This window comes from Salvelinus alpinus, chromosome 25 (genome assembly GCF_045679555.1).
Source record: "Salvelinus alpinus chromosome 25, SLU_Salpinus.1, whole genome shotgun sequence".
NCBI lineage: Eukaryota > Metazoa > Chordata > Actinopteri > Salmoniformes > Salmonidae > Salvelinus > Salvelinus alpinus.
The window spans coordinates 15,980,561-16,006,946 of record NC_092110.1 but is presented as its reverse complement, the minus strand read 5'-3'; the positions used below and the strand labels follow the sequence as shown (position 1 = coordinate 16,006,946).

General features: G+C 43.0%; 1 protein-coding gene across 21 annotated transcripts in view; it reads right to left on the bottom strand.

Moving 5' to 3' along the window:
• The window catches only part of LOC139553457 (bridge-like lipid transfer protein family member 1), a 142,884-nt gene that overhangs the window by 72,454 nt on the left and 44,044 nt on the right, over positions 1 to 26,386 (bottom strand). For all 21 annotated transcript variants that reach the window (XM_071365779.1, XM_071365782.1, XM_071365785.1 and 18 more), the window contains 19 exons: positions 25,707 to 25,862; positions 25,444 to 25,541; positions 25,147 to 25,340; positions 21,850 to 21,956; positions 21,544 to 21,761; positions 21,123 to 21,341; positions 20,821 to 20,958; positions 18,515 to 18,691; positions 18,318 to 18,446; positions 18,064 to 18,183; positions 14,419 to 14,744; positions 14,024 to 14,268; positions 13,592 to 13,826; positions 12,931 to 13,419; positions 12,492 to 12,765; positions 10,305 to 10,442; positions 10,136 to 10,206; positions 4,388 to 4,558; positions 4,031 to 4,151 (listed from right to left, as the gene is read on the bottom strand). In XM_071365779.1, coding sequence (XP_071221880.1) covers positions 4,031 to 4,151; positions 4,388 to 4,558; positions 10,136 to 10,206; positions 10,305 to 10,442; positions 12,492 to 12,765; positions 12,931 to 13,419; positions 13,592 to 13,826; positions 14,024 to 14,268; positions 14,419 to 14,744; positions 18,064 to 18,183; positions 18,318 to 18,446; positions 18,515 to 18,691; positions 20,821 to 20,958; positions 21,123 to 21,341; positions 21,544 to 21,761; positions 21,850 to 21,956; positions 25,147 to 25,340; positions 25,444 to 25,541; positions 25,707 to 25,862 — 3,626 coding nt within the window. The remainder of the gene's footprint in view (positions 1 to 4,030; positions 4,152 to 4,387; positions 4,559 to 10,135; positions 10,207 to 10,304; positions 10,443 to 12,491; positions 12,766 to 12,930; positions 13,420 to 13,591; positions 13,827 to 14,023; positions 14,269 to 14,418; positions 14,745 to 18,063; positions 18,184 to 18,317; positions 18,447 to 18,514; positions 18,692 to 20,820; positions 20,959 to 21,122; positions 21,342 to 21,543; positions 21,762 to 21,849; positions 21,957 to 25,146; positions 25,341 to 25,443; positions 25,542 to 25,706; positions 25,863 to 26,386) is intronic.

The following is a 26,386-nucleotide window of genomic DNA, read 5'->3' as shown; positions in this document are numbered from 1 at the left end:
TTATGCTGGTGAAGAAAGTTGTGCCTGGATCCACGTTGGATCTAATATCCCTACCGAATTGATATTGATCATCTGTTGTTGTCTGCTTGATTTACAGCAGGGTCTCGTTAGATCTAACAGAGAAAGTATCAAGGTAATGTGTTCATGTTTTCTGTGCCTCGGATTGGACACAGAGTCTACTGTGTGCAATTGCGTAGGATAGACTATTACGCAACACAACACAACAACAACATGACAACAAATGACATAGTCTAGTGGGCTTCTTCACAACATGATCTGGTAATGAAATAACATGACAAATACATTTTGTTTTCCATGTTACACCTGCAATTTTAAACAATACAAGCTTGAATTTGGAGCTCAGAAATTCAAGTATTGGAATAGGCCTAGCAAGATTATCAGTAATTTCCTCACTTTGGTCCCCGAAAAGTTCTTATAATTATTGTAGCCAATTTGTAAGTTCTCCTGCTCACTTACATGCTGACCACACCGCTCGCGCGCGTCAACAAGCATCTGCTTAACCCACTGCAAGTCCCGCCTCTTCCATCTTCTCATTGGTTTTTAGGAGCATATACCCACGTGGGTGATTGAAACTGAGGTCCACACTCCAGTCCAGTTGGTGGTGGTTATGCACCTTTAAGTTGGTTGCCAACTGCCATAAAGTCCAAAGAAGAGGGGTGAGTCGGTTGAGTCACTAACGTGATCTTCCTGTCTGGGTTGGCACCCCCCCTTGGGTTGTGCCGTGGCGGAGATCTTTGTGGGCTATACTCGGCCTTGTCTCAGGATGGTAAGTTGGTGGTTGAAGGTATCCCTCTAGTGGTGTGTGGGCTGTGCTTTGGCAAAGTGGGTGGGGTTATATCCCACCTGTTTGGCCCTGTCCGGGGGTATCATCGGATGGGGCCACAGTGTCTCCTGACCCCTCCTGTCTCAGCCTCCAGTATTTATGCTGCAGTAGTTTGTGTCGGGGGGCTAGGGTCAGTTTGTTACATCTGGAGTACTTCTCCTGTCTTATCCGGTGTCCTGTGTGAATTTAAGTATGCTCTCTCTAATTCTCTCTTTCTTTCTCTCTCTCGGAGGACCTGAGCCCTAGGACCATGCCTCAGGACTACCTGGCATGATGACTCCATGCTGTCCCCAGTCCACCGTTTACTCCGGAGTTTACTCCGGAGGTGCTGACTTGCTGCACCCTCGACAACTACTGTGATTATTATTATTTGACCATGCTGGTCATTTATGAACATTTGAACATCTTGGCCATGTTCTGTTATAATCTCCACCCGGCACAGCCAGAAGAGGACTGGCCACCCCTCATAGCCTGGTTCCTCTCTAGGTTTCTTCCTAGGTTTTGGCATTTCTAGGGAGTTTTTCCTAGCCACTGTGCTTCTACACCTGCATTGCTTGCTGTTTGGGGTTTTAGGATGGGTTTCTGTACAGCACTTTGAGATATCAGCTGATGTAAGAAGGGCTATATAAATAAATTTGATTTGAAGAAGAAAAAGCCTGAAGGAGGAGAGATTACTAGAAACAAACTCGGTTTACCCTTTTATTTGTGGATTAATTGTCGGAGTAGAGGACCTTGTGCATTTCAGGTAAAATAACAACCCAATGTTTATATCCCAGGACAAATTAGCTAGCAACAGCAAGCTAGCTAGCTAAATTGCCATAAATGTTTAATGCTTTTCGACATCTAGTGTGGGTGGACAAAATCAACATGTTACAATTATCTGTGATTTCATTATTGATCAGTGTTGCTCTACTCTGTTGCCGTAAAACCACGTGTTGTGCTAAAACCACGTGCTGTTTTTATGAGGATGGAAACATCTAATGCTGGCTTCAACTTGGTTTTCCATACAAATCCTTCCATTAAAAAAGGAACTTTGCTTTTGGTCCCTTTCTCATAAATACATACATTTCTCTTATAAATACAGCAATGGTGAGATTCAAATGGTGAGATTAATGCTACCGCTATTCATGACTTTATTATGTGTGCCTACACCAGCCAGCCATGCATGTCCACATTATTGTAAATCAAATCATATTTTAGGTGTAATAATAATTAGAATATCAATGTATTGGCAAGGCCTAACAAATACATTATTCTTAGTGGTAATGGCCTACTTTTTTGGACACTTTTTGCATGCTTTGTGCCAACATCTGCCAGGGATGCTGGCCCATGTTGACTCCAATGCTCCCACAGTTGTGTCAAGTTGTCTGGATGTCCTTTCGGTGGTGGACCATTCTTGATACACACGGGAAACTGTTGAGCGTGGAAAACCCCAGCAGCGCTGCAGTTCTTGACACACTCAAACCGGTGCGCCTGGCACCTACTACCTTGTTCCAGTGTTGTAGAGTCCAGTCTGGAGACCACATATTGGGTGTTGCTATTCTGGGATCCGCTTTTATTAAATAGTGGCCAGTCAAAACTCAGTTCACGCGCGACTTTGCTTATAAGAACATGTTTCACTAGACTCTGTAGGCTATGGGCTCTCCAACCATGTTCCAGGTGTCTTGGGCCTATAGGATATGTTTGAAGTTATTTGGCCATTTCAGTTGTAATACAAACCTTAGCAAAACATATAGGCCTATGGGCTAGGTCATATGATACACACAAATATGATTTGAAAGTCGCAAAAAAATTCACAGGTTATAATATTCTCACCATTCAGACTATTCTCAATCTAATCTTGTCTTTATATATACTAAACAATATGTGTGAAATTAGTTCTGATTTAGAATGGGCCATTATCATGCACCAGTCAGGAGACAGGAACAGGGTAAAAAAAAAGAAAAAAGACATGACATGTATGCACTTGAATAGCAAATGGAGGATGCTTTTCCCACGGTTAATTTTCATGCCACTTCGGTTGTAAAGCAAAGCAATGTGCTTAATAATAGAAGGTTGAGAAATAAATATAGTAGGCCTCTCCCAGTGGTCACCAACCTTTTCTAAGTCAAGATCACTTTCGCAGTCAAAAAGCAAGCTGAGATCTACCGTTCTGATTTTTTTTTAAACACGTAACATTTAAAAAAAAACGTAACATTAAGCTAATAAAAACAGCTCTGTAAGTATGGGGTTTGAGCAGTAGGCCTAATACATTATCACAGCATATTGGCTATATGCCTGGCCTGGTAATTGTTATTCTCAAACCATATTATATTTCAAAACTAAAGCTTTGATTACAAAATAGATCAGTTGGTGTAGCACTTGCTAGGCACAGCTGAACAATTTTTTTAATCATTTGCAAATAATTCGCTTTTTTACACTAGGTCAAATCATGACGTCAGTGTTCTTCAGATCGGAAAGTCGGCGGTCTAGAAAGATGCCATAGTTTCTGACTTGGAATTCCGAGTTGGATGACCGTTCAAAACTAATGACCATCAGAGGCATCTGAGCACAGTTTTGAAGAAGCCTAGTTACCGTGACTGAACATTCACATGGAATTTGGCTGTGGTCATGACGCCTGACTGCCGGTAATACGGTCACCATAACAGCACTATGCATCTTAAGTTTTGCCAATTCACCATCTGAATGGCACACATACACAACCCATGTCTCAATTGTCTCAATGCTCAAAAATCCTTCTTTAACCTGAACCTGTTTCCTCCCCTTCATCTACACTGATTGAAGTGGATTTGACAAGTGACATCAATAAGGGATCGTAATGTAGCTTTCACCTGGAGTCACCTGGTCACAGTCTGTTATGGAAAGAGCGGTGTCCTTAATGTTTTGTACACTCAGTGTAAATTGTAATTATTGAGGTCCTTGAAAATGTAAATGAAGTACTTGAAAAAGTCCCCGAATGTCCTTGGCCAATGTTGTTGTATAGGTGGAGTTATGGGTCAATTTGTATATATTCACTTTTATTCCTCTAAGTACACATGTGGAAGTGCATGAAAATCATTTTTATTTTTGTTTCAAAATATTTAGAAATGAAGATCCCAATGTCACATATTGGCACCATTATTTATAGAAAGACCCTTATAGTGCCCTACTTTAAGCGAGATTTATTCCTTGGTGAGGTTTACTTACGGATTCAGTCACAGTGGACTTGCTGATCTGATAGGCTTCGTTTAGGACCATCCCATGCAGGTCATCCAGAATGGCTGCAGGGTGACGTATACTGACGTAGTGGACCATAGACTCAATGTATCTGTAATAACACCTCATACATTGTCAATGACATTAGCAATATATATTCCTGTAATATGACAAGGAGAGTTGTTAGGCACAGCTGCTGTGGGGAGACACTGATTGCAGATGGAAAGGCAATATGTTAAGAATTTTCTATGATGAGCTGGTCTATAAGATTACCTATAACAGTATTTTTACACAAGCCTTTGGTGGCTATAGCATACTAGAACTTAATATAAACCCAGTTGATGTTACCTGTCCAGAGTTTCAGCCACTAGAGGGGTGAGCACCACATTGATTGCCCCTTTCACTTCCACGATGGCGGTGGTTCTGGTCTGGGAAAGGGGCTGCTCCAAGGTCCAGTCCTCAGTGGTGGTGTCATCTGTGTTCTCCATCGCCTTCTTATCCAGAGGAGTATACGGTTGGCTATAGTCACATAGAGAGAGATGCAGTTACAGATCTGTGTGTGAGAAACACACAGAGCAGACCATAGAGATCCTATTAAATTACTTCTATATGTAATTATATGGAGCAGACATACATACACTGAGTGTACAACAACATAAGGCACACTTTCCTAATATTGAGTTGCACCCCCTTTAGCCCTCAGAACAGCCTCAATTCATCGGGGCATGAACTCTACAATGTGTTGAAAGCGTTTAATAGGGATGCTGACCCATGTTGACTCCAATGCCTCCCACAGCTGTGTCAAGTTGGCTGGATGTCCTTTGGGTGGTGGACAATTCTTGATACACATGGGAAACTGTTGAGCGTGAAAAACCCATCAGTGTTGCAGTTCTTGACACACTCAAACCGGTGCGCCTGGCACCTACTACCTTGTTCCAGTGTTGTCGAGTCCAGTTTGGAGACCACATATTGAGTGTCTCAGTCTTGTCTCGGTCTTGTCTCGGTGTCGGATACATTTTCACTTCCCAGGACCAGCCGAGACCAGCGGAATAAAACTCATAATCATCATCTTCCATTCAGTCAGTGCATAAAAGCGTTTCGCTAGGCCAAATATAATACATAATCTCCTTTCTTGAAACATTAATATCTTATCACCTATTGAAACCTGTGATTCCTACTTTACTCGTAACATTACTGTCATTGAAAAATATCCTCAAACTTGGTCCGAATTTCCTTGACTCGCTGGTAGGGAAGTGTCGGGAAATTGTTGGAAAGTTGCATGCTCACTATTAGTAAGGGGAGACAGGGGGAAATTATAACAGTCTTTATATCTATAATAATGTTGCACAGTGGCAAACCTATTGGATCTAGGCCTTCAGTGTGTGACATACTTGTGATGCTGAAAGGGCAGCAATCGTAATACCAGCACACATGTAAGAGAGTGCACTTTTTGTAAAACACAAAGTGTCAGTGGTGTAGTGGAGGCTATATATGCCTATATAGGCCTTATAGACACTTTGTTTTTCAGTGGGCATTGTGTATACTCACTTCTTAATCCCTACTGTTGCATATCAAAGTAGTGTAGTGGAGGTATACGACTTATTAATTATGTACAGTCGTGGCCAAAAGTTTTGAGAATGACACAAATATTAATTTTAACAGTCTGCTGCCTCAGTTTGTATACCTGCAAAATCATTGCTTTGCACAAAAAGGGCTTCACAGGCAAGGATATTGCTGCCAGTAAGATTGCACCTAAATCAACCATTTATCAGATCCTCAAGAACTTCAAGGAGAGCGGTTCAATTGTTGTGAAGAAGGCTTGCTCAGGAATGGCAGCAGGCAGGTGTGAGTGCATCTGCACGCACAGTGAGGTGAAGACTTTTGGAGGATGGCCTGGTGTTAAGAAGGGCAGCAAAGAAGCTACTTCTCTCCAGGAAAAACATCAGGGACAGACTGATATTCTTCAAAAGGTACAGGGATTGGACTGCTGAGGACTGGGGTAAAGTCATTTTCTCAGATGAATCCCCTTTCCGATTGTTTGGGGCATCCGGAAAAAAGCTTGTCCGGAGAAGACAAGATGAGCGCTACCATCAGTCCGGTGTCATGCCAACAGTAAAGCATCCTAAGACCATTCATGTGTGGGGTTGCTTCTCAGCCAAGGGAGTGGGCTCACTCACAATTTTGCCTAAGAACACAGCCATGAATAAAGAATGGTACCAACACATCCTCCGAGAGCAACTTCTCCCAACCATCCAGGAACAGTTTGGTGACGAACAATGCCTTTTCCAGCATGATGTAGCACCTTGCCAAAAGTGATAACTAAGTGGCTCGGGGAACAAAACATCGATATTTTGGGTCCATGGCCAGGAAACTCCCCAGACCTTAATCGCATTGAGAACTTGTGGTCAATCCTCAAGAGGCGGGTGGACAAACAAAACCCCACAAATTCTGACAAACTCCAAGCATTGATTATGCAAGAATGGGCTGCCATCAGTCAGGATGTGGCACAGAAGTTAATTGACAGCATGCCAGGACGGATTGCAGAGGTCTTGAAAAAGAAGGGTCAACACTGCAAATATTGACTCTTTGCATCAATTTCATGTAATTGTCAATAAAAGCCTTTGACACTTATGAAATGGTTGTAATTATACTTCAGTATTCCATAGTAACATCTGACAAAAATATCTGAAGACACTGAGGCAGCAGACTGTGAAAATGAATATTTGTGTCATTCTCAAAACATTTGGCCACGACTGTAGTATAATAGTGAAATCATGCACAAAGTAGCCTACACAATCACAAAGCGGGCAGCACACATAGCCTAGTTTCAATGGAATATCATCTGCAGGCAGGAAGAGCGTGCAACTCTCAACTGGTTGTCGCATTGAGCAGCTCACAGAAGAATGACATCAGTAACTCATGATATCTACCAGTAATGCCAACTAAGACAACAATGGGTAGGCAAACCAGGTATTGAAAAAGTTGTTCCATGGTCTTGGTTAGATGCGCAATTCAGTCATCATGCTATTTTCATGATCATTTCTAAAGGCTTAACCAAAAACCCTTCCCAGTTAAAAGTTCACTGCAATGTAGGCCTACCTGACATAATTATATAATGCTGAGTTGTATCAATGGGGAGGGCATTTGTTTTGCTCAATTGAATTAAAGGGCAACTACACCCTCCATAAGTATATATTTTTAAATGTTCCCAGACTTGGGAAGCATTGTTGTGGACTGTAACACACCGACCAGACCATGACGGACCCGCCACCTTCAATCCCGCTCCAAAGTACAGGCCTCGGTGTAACGCTCATTCCTTCGACGATAAACGCGAATCCGACCATCACCCCTGGTGAGACAAAACAGCGACTCGTCAGTGAAGAGCACTTTTTGCCAGTCCTGTCTGGTCCAGCGACGGAGGGTGTGTGCCCATAGTGTCACAGCATCTTCGGACTGAGCTTGTTGTCATTGTAGGCAATCTCGACGCTGTGCGTTACAGGGAAGACATCCTCCTCCCTCCTCCCTGCAGGCTCATCCTGACATGACCCTCCAGCATGACAATGGCACCAGGCATACTGCTCGTTCTGTGCGTGATTTCCTGCAAGACAGGAATGTCAGTGTTCTGCCATGGCCAGCGAAGAGCCCGGATCTCAATCCCATTGAGCACGTCTGGGACCTGTTGGATCAGAGGGTGAGTGCTAGGGCCATTCCCCCCCAGAAATGTCCGGGAACTTGCAGGTGCCTTGGTGGAAGAGTTGTTGCCGGTGATGTCTGATGAGGACCTGCCTTACAACAGGCCTACAAGCCCTCAGTCCAGCCTCTCTCAGCCTATTGCGGACAGTTTGAGCACTGATGGAAGGATTGTGCGTTCCTGGTGTAACTCGGGCAGTTGTTGCTGTCCCGCAGGTGTGATGTTCGGATGTACTGTCCCTGTGCAGGTGTTGTTACACGTGGTCTGCCACTGTGAGGACGATCCGTCCTGTCTCCTTGTAGCGCTGTCTTAGGCGTCTCACAGTACGGATATTGCAATTTATTGCCCTGGCCACTTTTGCAGTCCTAAGGCATGTTCCCACAGATGAGCAGGGACCCTGGGCATCTTTCTTTTGGTGTTTTTCAGAGTCAGTAGAAAGGCCTCTTTAGTGTCCGACGTTTTCATAAGTGTGACCTTAATTGCCTACCGTCTGTAAGCTGTTAGTGTCTTAACAACCGTTCCACAGGTGCATGTTCATTAATTGTTTATGGTTCATTGAACAAGACTGGGAAACAGTGTTTAAACCCTTTACAATGAAGATCTGTGAAGTTATTTGGATATTTACTAATTACCTTTCAAAGACAGGGTCCTAAAAAAGGGACGTTTCTTTTATTGCTGAGTTTACATTATTATACACAATCAATGTCTCAACTGTCTCAAGGCTTAACAATCCTTCTTTAACCGGTCTCCTCCCCTTCATCTACAGTGCATTCGGAAAGTATTCAGACCCCTTCACTTTTTCCACATTTTGTTACAATACAGCCTTATTCTAAAATGGATTCAATAGTCCCCCCTCATCAATCTGCACACTACCCCATAATGACAAAGTAAAAACAGGTTTAGACATTTTTGCAAATGTATAAAAAAAAAAAGATCACATTTACATACGCATTCAGACCCTTTACTCAGAACTTTCTTGAAGCACCTTTGACAGCGACTACAGACCCTTCTTGGGTAGATCCTCGCAAGCTCTGTCAGGATGTATGGGGAGCATCGCTGCACAGCTATTTTCAGGTCTCTCCAGAGATGTTCGATCAGGTTCAAGTACAGGCTCAGGCTGGGCCACTCAAGGACATTCAGAGACTTGTCCTGTCTTGGCGGTGTGCTTAGGGTCGTTGTCCCATTGGATGGTGAAAATTCGCTCCAGTCTGAGGTGTCTGGAGCAGGTTTTCATCAAGGATCTCTCTGTACTTTGCTCAGACCATCTTTCCCTCAATCCTCACTAGTCTCCCAGTCCCTGCCGCTAAAAGAAATCTCCACAGCATGATGCTGTCACCGCCAAAGCGATGGTGCCTAGTTTCCTCCAGAGGTGACGCTTAGCATTCAGGCCAAAGAGTTCAATCCTGGTTTCATCAGACCAGACAATCTTGTTTCTCATGGTCTGAGAGTCTTTAGGTGCATTTTGGGAAACTCAAAGTGGGTTGTCATGTGCCTTTTATTGAGGAGTGGCCTCCGTCTGGCCAATAACTGGAGTGCTGCAGAGATAAGTGGAGTGCTGCAGAGATGGTTGTCATTCTGGAAGGTTCTCCCATCTCCACAGAGGAACTCTGGAGCTCTGTCAGAGTGACCATCAGGTTCTTGGTCACCTCCCTGACCAAGGCCCTTCTCCCCCGATTGCTCAGTTTGGCCGAGCGGCCAGCTCTAGAAAGAGACTTGGTGGTTTCAAACTTCTTCCATTTAAAAATGATGGAGGACACTGTGTTGTTGGGGACCTTCAATGCTGCAGAAATGTTTTGTTACAATTCCCCAGATCTGTGCCTCGTCAGAATCCCGTCTCGGGGCTGTACAGACAACCTCATGGCTTGGTTTTTGCTTTGACATTCACTGTCAACTGTGGGACCTTTATATAAACAAGTGTGTGCCTTTCCAAATCTTGTCCAATCAATTGAATTTACCACAGGTGGACTCCAATCAAGTAGTAGAAACATCCCAAGGATAATAAATGGAAACAGGATGCACCTGAGCTCAATTTCAAGTCTCATAGGAAAGGGTCTGAATAGTTTTGAAAATAAGGTATTTCCATTTTTTTTAAACCTGATTTCGCTTTGTCATTATGGGGTATTGTGTGTAGATTGATGAGGAAAAAAACATATTTTATACATTTTAGAATGAGATTGTAACGTAACAAAATGTGGAAAAAGGGAAGGGGTCTGAATACTTTCTGAATGCACTGTACACTGATTGAAGTGAATTTAACAGGTAACATCAATAATGGATCATAGCTTTCACCTGGTCAGTCTGTCATGGAAAGAGCAGGAGGTCCTAATGTTTTGTACACTCAGTGTATATGATGCACACACACACACACACAGTCAACAAAGCCTAGCAAAATAAATTTGAAATACTTGTTTGTGTCTCCCATCAATAAAAGACCTCTGTCTAGTAGAGAGCTGGCAGAGAGGCCTTGTTTAACCACCTACAACATAAGAGAAAGGGTTTAAGACCTCAGGGTACTCCACGGATGAACAGACACACAAACACACACACACTGTCTATATAGAATGTGTTTCTTACCTTAAAGCTGGGAACAGAGAGCTGGTCGAAGGAGGCAGAGCTCTCCTCACTGGTGGGCGTGTCCAGGTCCAGGGGGCGGTGTAGTGAGGACTTGGAGGTCCTCTTATTGGTGGGCTGCTTCTGAGACCAGTTAGACACCTGGGGTGTATTCAGAAGACGGTCAGAAGGTTTAAGATGTAACGAATAGAGCTGTCATGATTCCCTATTCTCCCTGATAAACAACAATGCAGGTGTAGGTTTGCAAAACTACCAATAATTTACAAAAGTTACCCACATTTTTGGTAACTTTGCCATAGTTTACATGTTAATTACCAATCTGTGGTAATTCGGAATTACTTTTTAAAAATGTATTCATATAAAGTATACATTTTTTATATACAGTTGAAGTCGGAAGTTTACATACACCTTAGCCAAATACATTTAAACTCAGTTTTTCACAATTCCTGACATTTAATCTGAGTAAAAATTCCCTGTTTTATGTCAGTTAGGATCACCACTTTATTTTAAGAATGTGAAATGTCAGAATAATAGTAGAGAATGATTTATTTCAGCTTTTACTTCTTTCATCACATTCCCAGTGGGTCAGAAGTTTACTACACTCAATTAGTATTTGGTAGCATTGCCTTCCACAAGCTTCCCACAATAAGTTGGGTGGATTTTGTCCCATTCCTCCTGACAGAGCTGGTGTAACTGAGTCAGGTTTGTAGGCCTTCTTGCTCGCACATGCTTTTTCAGTTCTGCCCACAAATTTTCTATAGGATTGAGGTCAGGGCTTTGTGATGGCCACTCCAATACCTTGACTTTGTTGTCCTTAAGCCATTTTGCCACAACTTTGGAAGTATGCTTGGTGTCATTGTCCATTTGGAAGACCCATTTGTGACAAAGCTTTAACTTCCTGACTGATGTCTTCTTGCTTCAATATAATGTACATCATTTTTCCCCCTCATGATGCCATTTATTTTGTGAAGTGCACCAGTCCCTCCCGTAGCAAAGCACCCGCACACATGATGCTGCCACCCCCGTGCTTCACGGTTGGGATGGTGTTCTTCGGCTTGCAAGCCTCCCCCTTTTTCCTCCAAACATAACAATGGTCATTATGGCCAAACAGTTCTATTTTTGTTTCATCAGACCAGAGGACATTTCTCCAAAAAGTACAATCTTTGTCCCCATCTGCAGTTGCAAACCATAGTCTGGCTTTTTTATGGCGGTTTTGGAGCAGTGGCTTCCTCCTTGCTGAGCTGCCTTTCAGGTTATGTCAATTTGGAATCGTTTTACTGTGCATATAGATACTTTTGTACCTGTTTCCTCCAGCATCTTCACAAGGTCCTTTGCTGTTGTTCTGGGATTGATTTGCACTTTTCACACCAAAGTACGTTCATCTCTAGGAGACAGAACGCGTCTCCTTCCTGAGCGGTACGACGGCTGTGTGGTCCCATGGTGTTTATAATTGCATACTATTGTTTGTACAGATGAACGTGGTACCTTCAGGAATTTGGAAATTGCTCCCAAGGATGAACCGGACTTGTGGAGGTCTACAATTTTTTCTGAGGTCTTGGCCGATTTCTTTTGAATTTCCCATGATGTCAAGCAAAGAGGCACTGAGTTTGAAGGTAGGCCTTGAAATACATCCACAGGTACACCTCCAATTGACTCAAATTATGTCAATTAGCCTATCAGAAGCTTCTAAAGCCATGACATCAATTTCTGGAATTTTCCAAGCTGTTTAAAGGTACAGTCAACATAGTGTATGTAAACTTCTGACTCACTGGAATTGTGATACTGTGAATTATAACTAAAATAATCTGTCTGTAAACAATTGTTGGAAAAATTACTTAGGACATCTACTTGGTGCATGACACAACTGACTTGCCAAAACTATAGTTTGTTAACAATAAATTTGTGGAGTGGTTGAAAAACGAGTTTTAATGACTCCAACCTAAGTGTATGTAAACTTCCGACTTCAACTGTATGTGTCCATATTGACCATGAGTTTCTAGTGGATAGGCCATATGGTTCAATTCAACTTTACTGATATGAAAGTTAACAGTAATATACCCTCCCTTTGCAACCCTATACAGGGGTGTCAAATATATGTACAATACGTCTTAGTTTTCCTATCTTATTATAATAATAATAATAATAATAATAATAAGAGTTCAGGGATAAAGTATTGTGTCTCAGCCTTACCTGGTAGTGGGCCAGGTAACTCTGGTAGCAGGCCATGACGTGGGGCTGTCGTGTCACCAGGCCTGGCTCGGGGGTCTTCTCCACCTCCACTGAGCCCTCCTCCTCCAACCCCAGCGCAGAAACAAAGGAGGCCTGCGACTGGTGGCTGGGGATGGGGTGGGCTAGCAGCGGGGGCAGCATGGGGGGCATGGGTAGAGGCCTGGGCTCTGTGATGAGATCCCCGTTCAACACATAGGTGAGGGGGCCCTCCACGCTGTGGTAGATGGAGCTGCGGCTGGAATCACAACAGATTGGTTTAACTACTGCAAGCATGTGTTGTTTCCCTTAATTTTACTAGGTAAGTTGACTGAGAACACATTCTCTAAGAAAGTACGCGCTTAGGTAAGAGGGAGAAGGGTCGGGAAAGGAAGTGCAGTCATTTAGCAGCTACAGTCCCCACCTGTAGTGGTCCATGTGGTAGGGCTGCTGCTGGGGCTGATACTGCATCTGCTGCTGCTGCCTCCTCTTCTTCCTCCCAGGGTAGGTGCCTGGACCCTCATCTGCACTGCTGATGGGCTCAAAGTCCTCTGCTGCTGAAAAGTAAGCTTCGCTGTCAGCCACTGACATGCTGGAGTCTGCCGAGCGGTACTGGTGGAAGGTGCAGGAGTCTGCGGACGGCGTGAAGGGGAAGGAGCTGTAGCTCCGGCGCGGAGAGTCCAGGGCGTTCTCGTCACTACGGGTGACCTCGCTGCTGAACTGGACACCAGCGAGGGGCGGCGGAGGCTTGTCGGTGAAGACAGCTGCCGACAGGCTCTTGGTGCTTCCTAGCCGGGCAGACTGCATGGAGGACTGGCGCTTGAGGGGCGAGCGGAGAGGGGAGCGGAGGGAGGAGCGCTCCTGGGCACTGTTGGGAGAGACTGGGGAGCCCTCAGGGACATCTGTAAGAGTACTGTGTAGAGAGAAGAAGGGGTTGAGAATACTAAGATAATGCACTTTGGAATCAACAAAAAGTCAGCTTCTTCACTCTTCGTGGGCTAGTATGGGGGCTGTTGGTCAATTGTGAATATGTGTGAGCATTGTGTATGCCTGTTGCACCCCTGGAGCACTAATCTGCTACTCACTCTGCAGTGCTTTTGCCGTTCATGGGGAACATGCGTTCCTCAGTGCTGGGAGACGGGCTGTCCCTCTCCCCGGCCAGTAGGGGCAATGCTGCGCTGGAGGAACTATTTTCCTCGGAGGAGGAGGCCGAACTGTGGGAGCGCGGAGGCACCTGGAGGCTCAGGCGTTGACCCCGCATTCCGGGCTCCGGGGCCGGACTGGGGGTACAGGTGTCCTTCTTCACCTCCAAACCCTTACCTATAGGAGAGAATACACACTACTGTAGGTTACGTGTGTTCCAGAAATACAGATCAAAGCTAAAATGGAACAGACCAGCATCCTTGACATTTAATTTTTTTTGTTGCAGTGAACCCAGATATGACCTCTGCATCGGTCTACAATCCCTATCAACTATAATCCTGTACCGTTTGATAAATAAATTAAAACTCCCGTACCATCGGACAGTTTGGTTGACTCCCTGGTGACGATCCACTCTCCAGGCTGCAGCAGTGATTGGCCGTAGCAAATGTCTGACTCAGCGCTGGAGGAGAAGGCAGAGCTTGAGGGGGTCTTCTCCTCCAGATGGAAGAAGTCCAGGCCTGTGTTGGTGCCCCCGTAGAAGCGACAGCCCCCCAAGCAGCCACACTTATACCTGCTTCGCTTGTTACGCCCTGTCTCATCTGGCCACAGGAACCATAGCCTGGGAGGAAGGGAAAAAGAGAGACAGCGCACTCATGTCTCTGTGTCTGTGACTGCTGCTGGTGGTGGCAAGACCAATTTTCTCTAGGGATCCATTTCCCCCTATTTTCTTTGGGATCAATAGTGTATTCATTCCTTCCTCCATTCCTACCTCTTGGTGTGAGCGTCATGGAGCTCCAGGAACTGCCTCTGCACCTCGTACTTGGCCGGGTGGTCCGCAGCCAGTGCCACATCAGCTGTGATCAGGGCAAAGTTGACCGAACCAGCCTCCAACCAGAAGGATCTCCGCAGTACAGGGGGCTGGCCCAGCCCTAACCCCTGACCTGGAGAGGGCCCTGGTCGGACCCCGTCTGACTGGGGCTGTTGCTGCTGCTGTTCAATGTACTGGTGGATATATACGTCCTGAACCACAGCACTGATCCCTTCTCCTACCGCCTGATTGTGCAGGTTGCAGTTAGCCAGTCGGATGGCGCCGGTCTAGGTGAAGGGAAGGCAGAAATAGAGCAGTGTTTTTCAACTCCTGTCCTCAAGCAGGGCTTGACATTAACTTTTTAACTTTTTTTTTACACTTGTCACTCTGGACAAGTAGGACAGATTTTTTTACTTGTCCAAAAGCTCAAATAAAAATAAAAAATAAATAAAAAAAGGCCTGTAGCACCATTTTTACATCATTTTATGATTCAAGGAACCACTTTACAAAATAAAATGTATTACTATCTTTTTTTTTGCCATAGAGAAATATACAAAAATGTAGGCTACACACTTCCTATTGGCATCTTTGCATATTCAATCCTGTCTCAAAATACAACACTGCCCCTTTAAGGCTCTCCTGGAGGATGGTTGGCCACCCTTGGTAGCCTATAAAACATTGCAACATTACAATTACAACCAAATACTTTTTACATCGTTATAAAATAATTCCCTCCAGGGCTTGAAATTAAGGGCGTCCTGTCGTTAATGATGATCAAAAATATTTATACGGTTCAAAACAGACTCTGGTACACTTCTGGGACCACAGATCCATACAAACAGTGCACATAATATATTTTTTCTTAAAGCAATGATGCTGATGCAACAGATCAGACCGTTTAGCTTAAGACGTTGATAAAGTTTTATTTCTTCATATTATAAGCTCAACAATGTGCACATGGCTGTCGGCTATACGCAAATATTCCAAAATGCAATTAGCGGGAAAACACTGTTCTCAAAAGCGCACCGCACGCATGAGTGGATCCATGTGACAGAGATGAAAATATCAGTTAGAATTAAAGAAACAGGGGAGATCTAAAGATGCATTAACTAGCATGGGTAACTAATATGACTAGGATTATTCCTTTGGCTGCTGGACAATAAAACAACAATGATTTGAAAACCAATAGAACAAGAGAAAAATGCTGGTTTCAATGTGTTTTACAGTCCCTTCAGAAAGTATTCACACCCCTTGACTTTTGTTGTTTTGTTGCGTTAGCCTAAATTAAAAATGTATTAAATTGAGATTGAATTGTTACTGACCTACACACAATATCCATAATGTCAAAGTGGAATTATGTTTTAAGACATTTTTACAAATTGATTAAAAATGAAAAGCTGAAATGTCTTGAATCAATAAGTATTCAACCCCTTTGTTATGGCAAGCCTAAATAAGTTCAGGAGTAAATATTTGATATCAAGTCACATAATAAGTTGCATGGACTCACTCTGTGTGCAATAATAGTGTTTAACCAATTGTTTTAATGACTGTCTCATCTCTGTACACCACACATACAGATAATTGTAAGGTCCCTCAGTCGAGCAGTGAATTTCAAATACAGATTTGACCACAAAAGGTTTTTCAATGCCTCACAAAGAAGGGCACCTATTAGTTTAAAAAAAGCAGATATTGAATATCCCTTTGAGCATGGTGAAGTTATTAATTCTACTTTGGATGATGTATCAATACACCCAGTCACTACAAAGATACAGACGTCCTTCCTAACTTAGTTGTGGGAGAGGAAGCAAACCACTCAGGGATTTCACCATGAGGCCAATGGTGACTTTAAAACAGTTAGACTGTGATAGAAAACTGAAGATGGATCACCAACATTGTAGTTACTCCACAATACTAACTTAACTAACTTAATTGACAGAGTAAAAAATATATAATTATCATCTCTCGATGACCGACTCGCTTCTTTGTATACATCGATGATGTCGCTCTTGCTGCTGGTGAGTCTCTGATCCACTTCTACGCAGACGACACCATTCTGTATACTTCTGGCCCTTCTTTGGACACTGTGTTAACAACCCTCCAGACGAGCTTCTCCTTCCGTGGCCTCCAACTGCTCTTAAATACAAGTAAAACTAAATGTATGCTCTTCAACCGATCGCTGCCTGCACCTGCCCGCAGGCACCTGCCCATTATGACTTAGAATATGTGGACAACTACAAATACCTAGGTGTCTGGTTAGACTGTAAACTCTCCTTCCCGACTCGCATAAAACATCTCCAATCCAAAGTTAAATCTATAATTGGCTTCCTATTTCGCAACAAAGCATCCTTCACCCATGCTGCCAAACATACCCTCGTAAAACTGACCATCTTACCGATCCTCGACTTCGGCGATGTCATTTACAAAATAGCCTCCAACACCCTACTCAACAAATTCGATGCAGTCTATCACAGTGCCATCCGTTTTGTCACCAAAGCCCCATATACTACCCACCACTGCGACCTGTACGCTCTCGTTGGCTGGCCCTCGCTTCATACTCGTCGCCAAACCCACTGGCTCCAGGTCATCTACAAGACCCTGCTAGGTAAAGTCCCGCCTTATCTCTGCTCGCTGGTCACCATAGCAATCTGTTACCGTTCCAGCAGGTATATCTCACTTGTCACCCCCAAAGCCAATTCCTCCTTTGGCCGCCTCTCCTTCCAGTTCTCTGCTGCCATTGACTGGAACGAACTACAAAAATCTCTGAAACTGGAAACACTTATCTCCCTCACTAGCTTTAAGCACCAGCTGTCAGAGCAGCTCACAGATCACTGCACCTGTACATAGCCTATAAATATCCCAAACAACTACCTCTTCCCTTACTGTATTTATTTATTTTGCTCCTTTGCACCCCAGTATTTCTACTTTGCACACTCATCTACTGTCAAATCTACCATTCCAGTGTTTTAATTGCTATATTGTATTTACTTCGCCACCATGGCCTATTTATTGCCTTTACCTCCCTTATCTCACCTCATTTGCTCACATTGTATATAGACTTATTTTTTCTACTGTATTATTGACTGTATGCTTGTTTTATTCCATGTGTAACTAACTCTGTGTTGTTATATGAGTCGAACTGCTTTGCTTTATCTTGGCCAGGGCGCAGTTGTAAATGAGAACTTGCTCTCAACTTGCCTACCTAGTTAAATAAAGGTGAAATAAAAAATGTAAAAATCTAAAGCTACATTTTCTGCCGCCTCCATGTCAGCATCGGTTTGGACAGGAGGCTGTAGCCAATATGCATATCACCTACACTTTGACATGTAAGCTTTTTTATTTATGTAGGCCTACATGAAACATTTATTTGAATATGTTGGCCTCTCTGATGTTGGCCTCTCTGATCCAATTCTGATAGGAGTAATTGTTTAATATTGTGATTTTTGGGGAATATTTTTTTACTTGTCCATTTGGACAACTTAAATCTTTATTATTTTTGTCTGACTTTTTTTTTTTTTACTTGTCCCGGACATGAGGATAATCGTTAATGTTGAGTCCTGTCAAGTACCCCCTAACGTTAAACATTTTGTTCTAGAGTTTAAGAATTACCTTGATGTTGGCTGCACAGCTGTGCTCCACTATGAAGAGGTCGGCCCCATCCACAGCCAGACGGGTCATGGTGTACTTGAGCTCCTCAGAAGTCCGGCAGTGTCCAGGCAGGCAGGCCATCTACAAGAGAAGAGAACAGAATAGTTACACTGGTTTATTAATGTCTTATATTTTCTACACAAATATAGAAAACCAGCAGACTACAGATTCTCGAGTATGTGATTTCCATGCACTGGAAAGTGTCTAAGTGTTACCTTGGAGTCACACACACGGCGGTCCACCCCGTGCTGGCAGATGACGGAGGGCTTGGGCTGTTCCAGCTGGAACTCCCGGGAGAAGACGTGAAACATGTATGTCTCGCCCCACTCCATCACACTGGCCAGCTGAGGAAAAACACATTCATTAGATATACATACAGACACACACAGCGAAAACAGCAGTGTAGACAGACCTGTGGCATGGTGACTCTCCCAGTGAGGGCCCCGGCTTGCATGTCTATGAGCCAGGCGTACTCCAGGGTGTCTGTGCCTAGAGGCAGGCCCTGGGCTGAGAACATGGCATGAGCACGCATCTGCAGACCAGACAGACTCAGGTGGCCGTCCCTCAGAACACCATCAGATGTGGGCCGCTGTGTGGATACAGGTAATAATTAGGGCTGTCAAAGTTAACGTCTTAACGCAATAATCACATTTCTTCACCACACGCTTAAGCGAACTCGTTTCCACACAAAACCTTTGAAGTGCAACACACAAAACGCTCTGTGCTGCTCACTCGGTCTCTGTAGCGCTTTCTGTCTCTACTGTGGTGCTTAAACATCCACTATGCATGCAGCTTTGAGCAACCATTTTGAAGGAAAACTTACAAAAAGTTCAACCATAAACAACCTAGGCCTCTCTTTAGATAACAGCAAAAACATCATTTGTACAGAAGCAGCTAGCTAGTTATACTAACGTTAGCTAGATAGCTAATCAAAATAATGTTTACAGTGCCATGGCTGATTCAACTCTAATTTCCCACAATGATTTTAATCAGAACAGGATATCCATTCCATTTAACTACTGTTTTTGTTGTAGTTCTCAGGTCAAACTATTTAAGCAAATGGTCACACATTTTTAGTAGTAGCAGCTTGTGACTAGTTCATGTTGAAGAACATGGATAAGTAGCCTAGGTTAGATCTAATAGCTGTATTATATATTATATGAACTCAGACCTGGCTGATCTGTTGTTATTGTCTTCTGTGGAATTGATAACATTGTGGGACAGGTTTAAAACCTTATTTTTCCCTAAAGTCAACCCTGAATGTTTAACAACTTGTGTGTTCATGCAAGTGTCAAACGTCAAGAACAAGATGGAGTAGCCCTACTTAAACATTGGGAGCATTAATAGCTAGCTATATGCTGTGGTGTAAAGTACTTAAGTAAAAATACTTTAAGGTACTGCTTTTTGGGGTATCTGTACTTTACTATTTATATTTTTGCCAAATGTAACTTTTACTTCACTACATTCCTAAAGAAAATAATGTACTTTTACCTCCATACATTTTCCTTGACACCAAAAAAGTACATGTTACATTTTGACAGGAAAATGGTCCAATTCACACATCCATGGTCATTGATCCCTATTGCCTCTGATCTGACGGACTCACTAAACACAAATGCTTTGTTTGTAAATTATGTTGGAGTGTGCCCCTGCTATCCGTCAATAAAAACAAAACGAGAAAATGGTGCCGTCTGTTTTGCTTAATATAAGGAATTTGAAATTATTTATACATTTACTTTGACTTTGATATTTAAGTACATTCAATTTATTTTTGTTACTTAAGTATATTTAAAACCAAATATTTTTTGACTTTAACTCAAGTATTTTACTGGGTGACTTTTACTTGAGTCATTTTCTATTAAGGTATCTTTACTTTTACTCAAGTATGACAATTGAGTACTTCTTCCACCACTGGCTATATTGTATGTCAGTGGGTTTTGTGTTGTTTATGTTGAAAATACCTTTAAAAAGTTCTGAAGAAGATTATTTAGTGTTTATTTCCCTTACAATCAAAACAGATTGCCTATAAGTCGTTTTTGGCACATTTTAGCAAATTCAAAAATTGTGATTAATGCCATTATTTATATTCCTTATTTTAATCGCATGACAACGCTAGTAATAATAATAAACTTGTTGGAGCCTAAAGACAGATGGGATTAGCTTCCTATATGCATATACACGCATCACACAAACATCCAGACATTATGCATGCACATGTACATCTATCATACATCCATCACATACATACAATCTTGTGAAAGCACAAAACAACCTCTTAGAATGGTTAGTTCCTACAGTTTGACAGTCAAATGGTAGTATTGTGCGATGTGCATTGCTAATAGGTAAAAAGTGTCTATTTGATTCTTTGCAATTCAAATCTTCAGCCAGTTGATCCACATTCACAGTACTCTCAAAACATTGAGCCACATACCCACAACAAAAATGTTGCAGTCTATTATTCTCAGCGGAACTCAGTTCTGCAGGTCATTGCATGAGGGAAGAGATTACCAACCAGGGCATTTCAGGTAAATCTCTTAGCTCTGAGGCTCCAGTAATAACAAACCAATGGCTACTGCTAAGCATACAATCATAAACCATGTTCTGCGCAATGTCTACATAAATCCAGTGCTTTTAAATCCTTGTCAACATGAACAAGTGCAGGGCTCTTGTATGAATGTATCACTAAAGCTCCTTTCCTTTCGATTATGATTGACTCACCTGGTAGTTGTCACTGATGAATATGTGAGCCGGTGAGAGAACAAGCTGGAGCATGGTCTCCTTGTATCCCTTTTTCATCTCAAAACACAGCTTCTCTAGGAACCCCGAGGGGGCTTCAGGACTGTCACTGCCGCAGTGCTGTCCAGACACACATGGAAAGAGAGAGTTAGAAGAATGTCTGGATTAAGGGGTATCTCCAGCACTGGTACAACTGGTACAAAGTGGTGCTGGTAGACCACATAATGTGTTAGTTGCTGATAAAGATTGCTGGTTGTTGCAGGGGTAGGTGGGGTTGGACTTACCATGGGCAGGCGTCCGTGCACCTTGTAGAGGTTGATGAGGACGGTGATTTCCCAGGGGCGCAGGGCCAGGGGGTGGAGGGTGGCACCATCCCTCCCGTCATCGTCCAGGCCCAGTGGAGACCAACCCAGGGTGGAGAAGGTGGACAGGGAGGACAGCACAGGGCTGGACACCGCCTCCTCAAAGTCTGTGTACATGTCGTCCTCACCAAAGTAGTTCTCCTACAGAAGGGGGAGAGGGATGTGTGGAGGGTTAAATCTTGTGACATTTTCTAACCAAAGGGCTGAATCCTTGATTTGAAGCATGTACACGTCACTCAAATGTTTTCCTCAAATCTCGCATTTACCCTCCCTAGGGGGTTTCTGGATGAGGTCTATGAGTCTGCACAGTTTTCTGTGCTGTATGTTGTCTCCCTGACTGTACCTTGATGGAGACGAGGGCCTTGAGCAGGGGCCCGTAAAGGATGATCTGGGAGTCGGGGGACATCTCTATCTCCACATGGAGCCTGTCAGGGGGCAGCTCAGAGGGATCTGTGGTCACCCTGCTGTTGGGGGCAGAGCTGCGAGGTGGTGGCGGGTGGGGCACAGACGAGTGCTCAGGGGGGCGCAAGGACGACAACATGGCATCCTCCATCTCCGACACTGCAAGGACAGAGAAACACTCACGTAGAAGTACAGAGCAGGAACATATAAACGCAAATGAAGTTAAACATCTTAGGAATCTGCTCACAGGACTGCTTGAGCTGTTTGTCTGCCTTCTGGGGGTAGATGGGGTGCCAGGTGTAATCAATGATGAGCAGGAAGTTTGGGACGGTCCAACAGTCCACCCAGCCAGCCCTGAAGCACAAGGAACAAATGGCATAGTGAAATGGTAATTACATAGTAATAATTATTTACTTGTTTGTTTCTTTGGGATACAGTGAAACAAGCACCACAAAGGGCTGTGGTTGACATGACATTTTGTCAGATCGTTAATGTATCACAGTAATTGACCGTGAATTAACATAAACGCGTTTAGCATCTCCAGGCCTCCACGCATACAAGCTGCATGCACGGCTTTGGAACATCTACATTTTAAAAAAGTATTATAAATCAATTGAATATACACCATCACAATAACTCCATTATTTATTTTAGGTCTAAAGAAAATGTATTTCAGAAGAACAGAAAACGAGTTGGCCTACTGTATGTTATCTGGCTATGTGCCATCCCAAAAGCTGTTGGTTTGTTCATTTAGCAGACAAGATCTGCTTAGAAGTCCCATGCCATTATTTTATTTTTATTGGCAAAGTGAGACACTTTCTGAAAATGTGCTTTCCGGAACACCTTACAGAAAGAATCATCCCATTGTCTTAACACCCAACATGATACCTATACAAAATAAAAAATAAATATTAAAAAGAGGATGGATGACTTCGTCAAACACAAATTGTCCTGTGACCACTTTTTCAGTCGATACTGGCAAAGTGGGACAGGTCATTATTTATTGTAAAGAAGGTATATGAGTATATGAGTAATTTCAATATTTTAATAATAAACTTCAATTAATCATACAAATGAAATGTATTAAAACATTCTTTAGGTATTTTTGTGGAACATTAAGAATAATAATTTATTGTTATTAATATTAATGTCACGTCTATTCCCGCTCCGGGCTTGACATCACCGGTTTACTAACCACCGGTCCTGGCAACCCATCATGATGCAAACCTGGCAACCCTCATTAGGCACACCTGAGCCTCATCATGATGCACACCTGGACTTCATCACTACCCTGATTATTTCCCCTTCATCTAGCATCACTCTTCAGGTAGTATTTGTTCAGTTTTCATGTCTAGACAGTTCTCTTGTTTTGTAACTATCCATGTTTGTTATTATTAAACTCACCATCTGCTTCCTGACTCCCTGCGTCTCCATTACAGAATACTGCCTCAGAAATGATGGAAGCAGCAGATTACTACACCATCTTCCATACGGTTGAGGAACATGGTTATCTACTCCACCAACATCACAACCAGCTGGCTCTACTGGGTACGACCATGAAGGAGGTCCTCCGCGTTCTCCACCGCCTCGACACCACCAGCGAGGTTCTCCATACCTCTGACGGAGGGCCTCCTACCACGGGTCGTCACAGTGAGTCAGTCCCCCAGCCTACCCAGTTGTCCGCCCAGGTCAGTGATGCCCGACTTTCCCTTCCGGAGAACTATGACGGTACTCCATCGAAATGCCGTGGCTTCCTACTCCAGTGCTCCCTCTATTTTATCTATCAGACGGGAGCCCCCATCACAGAGAGGTCCAAGGTTACCACGGTCATTTCCCTGCTGACCGGACGGGCTTTGGAGTGGGCTACGGACGTCTGGGAGAGAGGAGAGGATGAGTTGGGTTCCTATGAAAGGTTCATGGCTCTGTTCAGGGCGGTCTTCGACCATCCTCCAGAAGGCATAGGAGGTCAGCGAGTCAAATACAGCAAAATAAACTTTTGTTGGTGAGGTAATATTTTTCTAAGTAAAATGCAGCTATGCTAGCTGATTAGGAAAAAATGTAATTAAACATTTGATCTTATTTAGAAAATGAAATTCTGTTAAGAAAACATGTATTTCATAATTCCCCCCCTCCGTTTCGGGGCGAGAGTACGCGCATAAGAAGTGGCTCTGTGGACCGTAAAAGTGATCATTTGAAACAGGTCCTATACACTAGATTTAAGAGTCATTTGGCAACTTTTGTTGTGAATGATACAAACCTTAGAACCCCTTAGAAATCAAAAGATTGGCTGCATGATGCGACTATAGGCTATTGATTTGAGAAAGTCGCAAAAAAAAGCTTGCGCTCTGTTCCTTGCCTCAGGCTGCACACTGTTCTCTCATGAAGTGATCATATTTTCACCCATCAGACTATTCTTAATTTAATCTTGTGTTTACTAATATGTAAAAAAAAATAAAAATAATAATCGATTTAGAATGGTCCATTATCAAATGGGCAGGAACAGGGGCAAGACAACAAAGACATGTCATCTGTATGCACTGGAATAGTGACTAGAGGCCACTTTCCCCCAGTACATTTTTTTATTAATGCTGGGAAGGCTACTCCAGTTATTTTGCTGCACAACTGGTGATATTCCGCCCAAACTCTGCATGCCATAGGCTCTTCAACCCTGTTCCTGCAGCTACCCTGTGCTTAATTTGGGAAACCAAGCAAAATCTGTTCCGGAACATCAATACTAACATGTTTTCACAAAGAAAACATATTTCATTAAACTGTTGACAGCCCCTCTCTGAGTGCTTGAGAAAGGAATTAAAGAGAGGGGAGACGGACACTCAGTGGTGAGATTTTCTGTAGCTAAAGGTCATATGTCAGCCTATTAATTATGAAAATATATTTTTTAAATCCCTATTACTATGCTATTCAAAATTAAAGACAATTTCACTAATTGTAGGTTAAATCTGAATTTGTTTAAAACATTTTCTGCCATGTGTAATTTGCAGTAGGCTATGTATTGTATAAAGGCAAAATCAATGTTTTAATTCGGGGGGTTTGGGCTTGGGCTCATATATAGGCCTATATTTATGTACAAGATCTAATATGCATATGGGTGGTTTGAATTAATCATCCCCTTAGAAAGCGTTGTCCATTTCGTTGTTAGGCTTTGAAACAACATCCACAACAACCGTGTTTTTCACTGTTTCAACCTGTTGTTGAACGTCTTTCTTCAAATTCATCAATCACAGTGAGGTGAGTTTTAAAAGAACATACTGTTTTGATAAGTGTTTAATGTGATTTTCAATTGTATTTGCATTGCTGTCAGAGTGGTTAGAGGGGCAATAGAGCCCTGAGTATGAGGCCATTAGCACTCTGAGGATTGTTAGCGAGTTGAGTACCAGTAATGCATATCCAAAGTACATAAGAGATTACTGTGGTCATGACTCCGATCACCGCAACAGCCCTAGCACCTCTACCAGAGTTTCCTAGTAAATTATGGCTAAATACTGGTGGAATACCGTTAATTAAAGTGTTAGTGGGTCTGACTCACTCTGCGTGGGTGATGTTCCTCCAGCCGGACTTGTTGAGTTTGGGAGGGCCGCCATGGCTCTGGCCCTGGCTCTCCCCAGGCATGCACATGTCAGGTGGCAACTTGCTGTTCTGGTAGTCCTTGGCCAGGGTGAGCAGTGGGTACCTGCTGGGGTGGCAGTCTGGCAGGGAGAGCCGCAAGTCTGTATCTTCAGCCTGGGATTAACACAGAGACACAGACTTATACGTGCCCACATCGGGAAGTACTGTAAGGGTACTCCTTACATGAATTCCATCTGCTATTAGCTACTGTACTCACCCTCAGACAGAACCTTGTATTGCAGGTGGTAGGGACATACTCATTAAAAGGCAACGTGAAATCAATGTTCAGAGTCTCCCCACAAGCAGCCAGATACACTGAAAGACAAAGGGTTATATAATATCAGTAAAAAGTTTATCATTTCGATTCTTATGTGCATCAAAAGTGCAGCCAAATTGTATATGTTCACTACATTCAATGTTAAGTTCACTCCTTGCGAATTCTTGAGTTTGTTCATCATTTAATTCCAACAGCTGTCTCACCATTCTCCTGTTGCTTAGTGGAGCAGTCGATCCAGTTATGCTGGTTGGCAGCCCAGAGCATCTCAAACTGGTGGAAGACAACCTTGAACTTCCAGGCGTAAGGGACAAAAGAGTAGATATCCGGGGCGCTGTCACTGGCCCAGTCCCCGATCAGGTCTAGAGACGGACAAGAGCGAACCAAAGAATGACATTTGGTGCAAGTGTCTACATTCAGCAGCGTTTGATTCAGTACAATATGTGTACATCAAATGTCTATAGTGCAATTCCATGCTAAATAAGCCCGATATTTCTGATATCTCAGATTATTCTAGCAATTTTCAAACTTAATTGGGAGGAAGATTGTTTGACATGGTTTTTACATTTGTATCAACAGAAAATGTCATGATGAAAGGGGCCATTTTATGCCCTTTTTAAACCAAGACATATCTACTGTAAGACCCTATCTCTGTAAATCGTGCATGATAGACATCTTGGTGTCATTATACTCCTTATAGTGTGCTCTAAAATATGGAGTATGTCTTGATCCTGAAATAAATTAATGTAAAATATTTCATCCAACATAACATATTTTATAACTACCCTTGTAGATTTAGCTTATTTTAAGAGATTGTTTGTCACAATATACTCTACAAGTACATCACATTTCAGTGTATCTTTCAGTGTATCCAGAGTATGCTCCT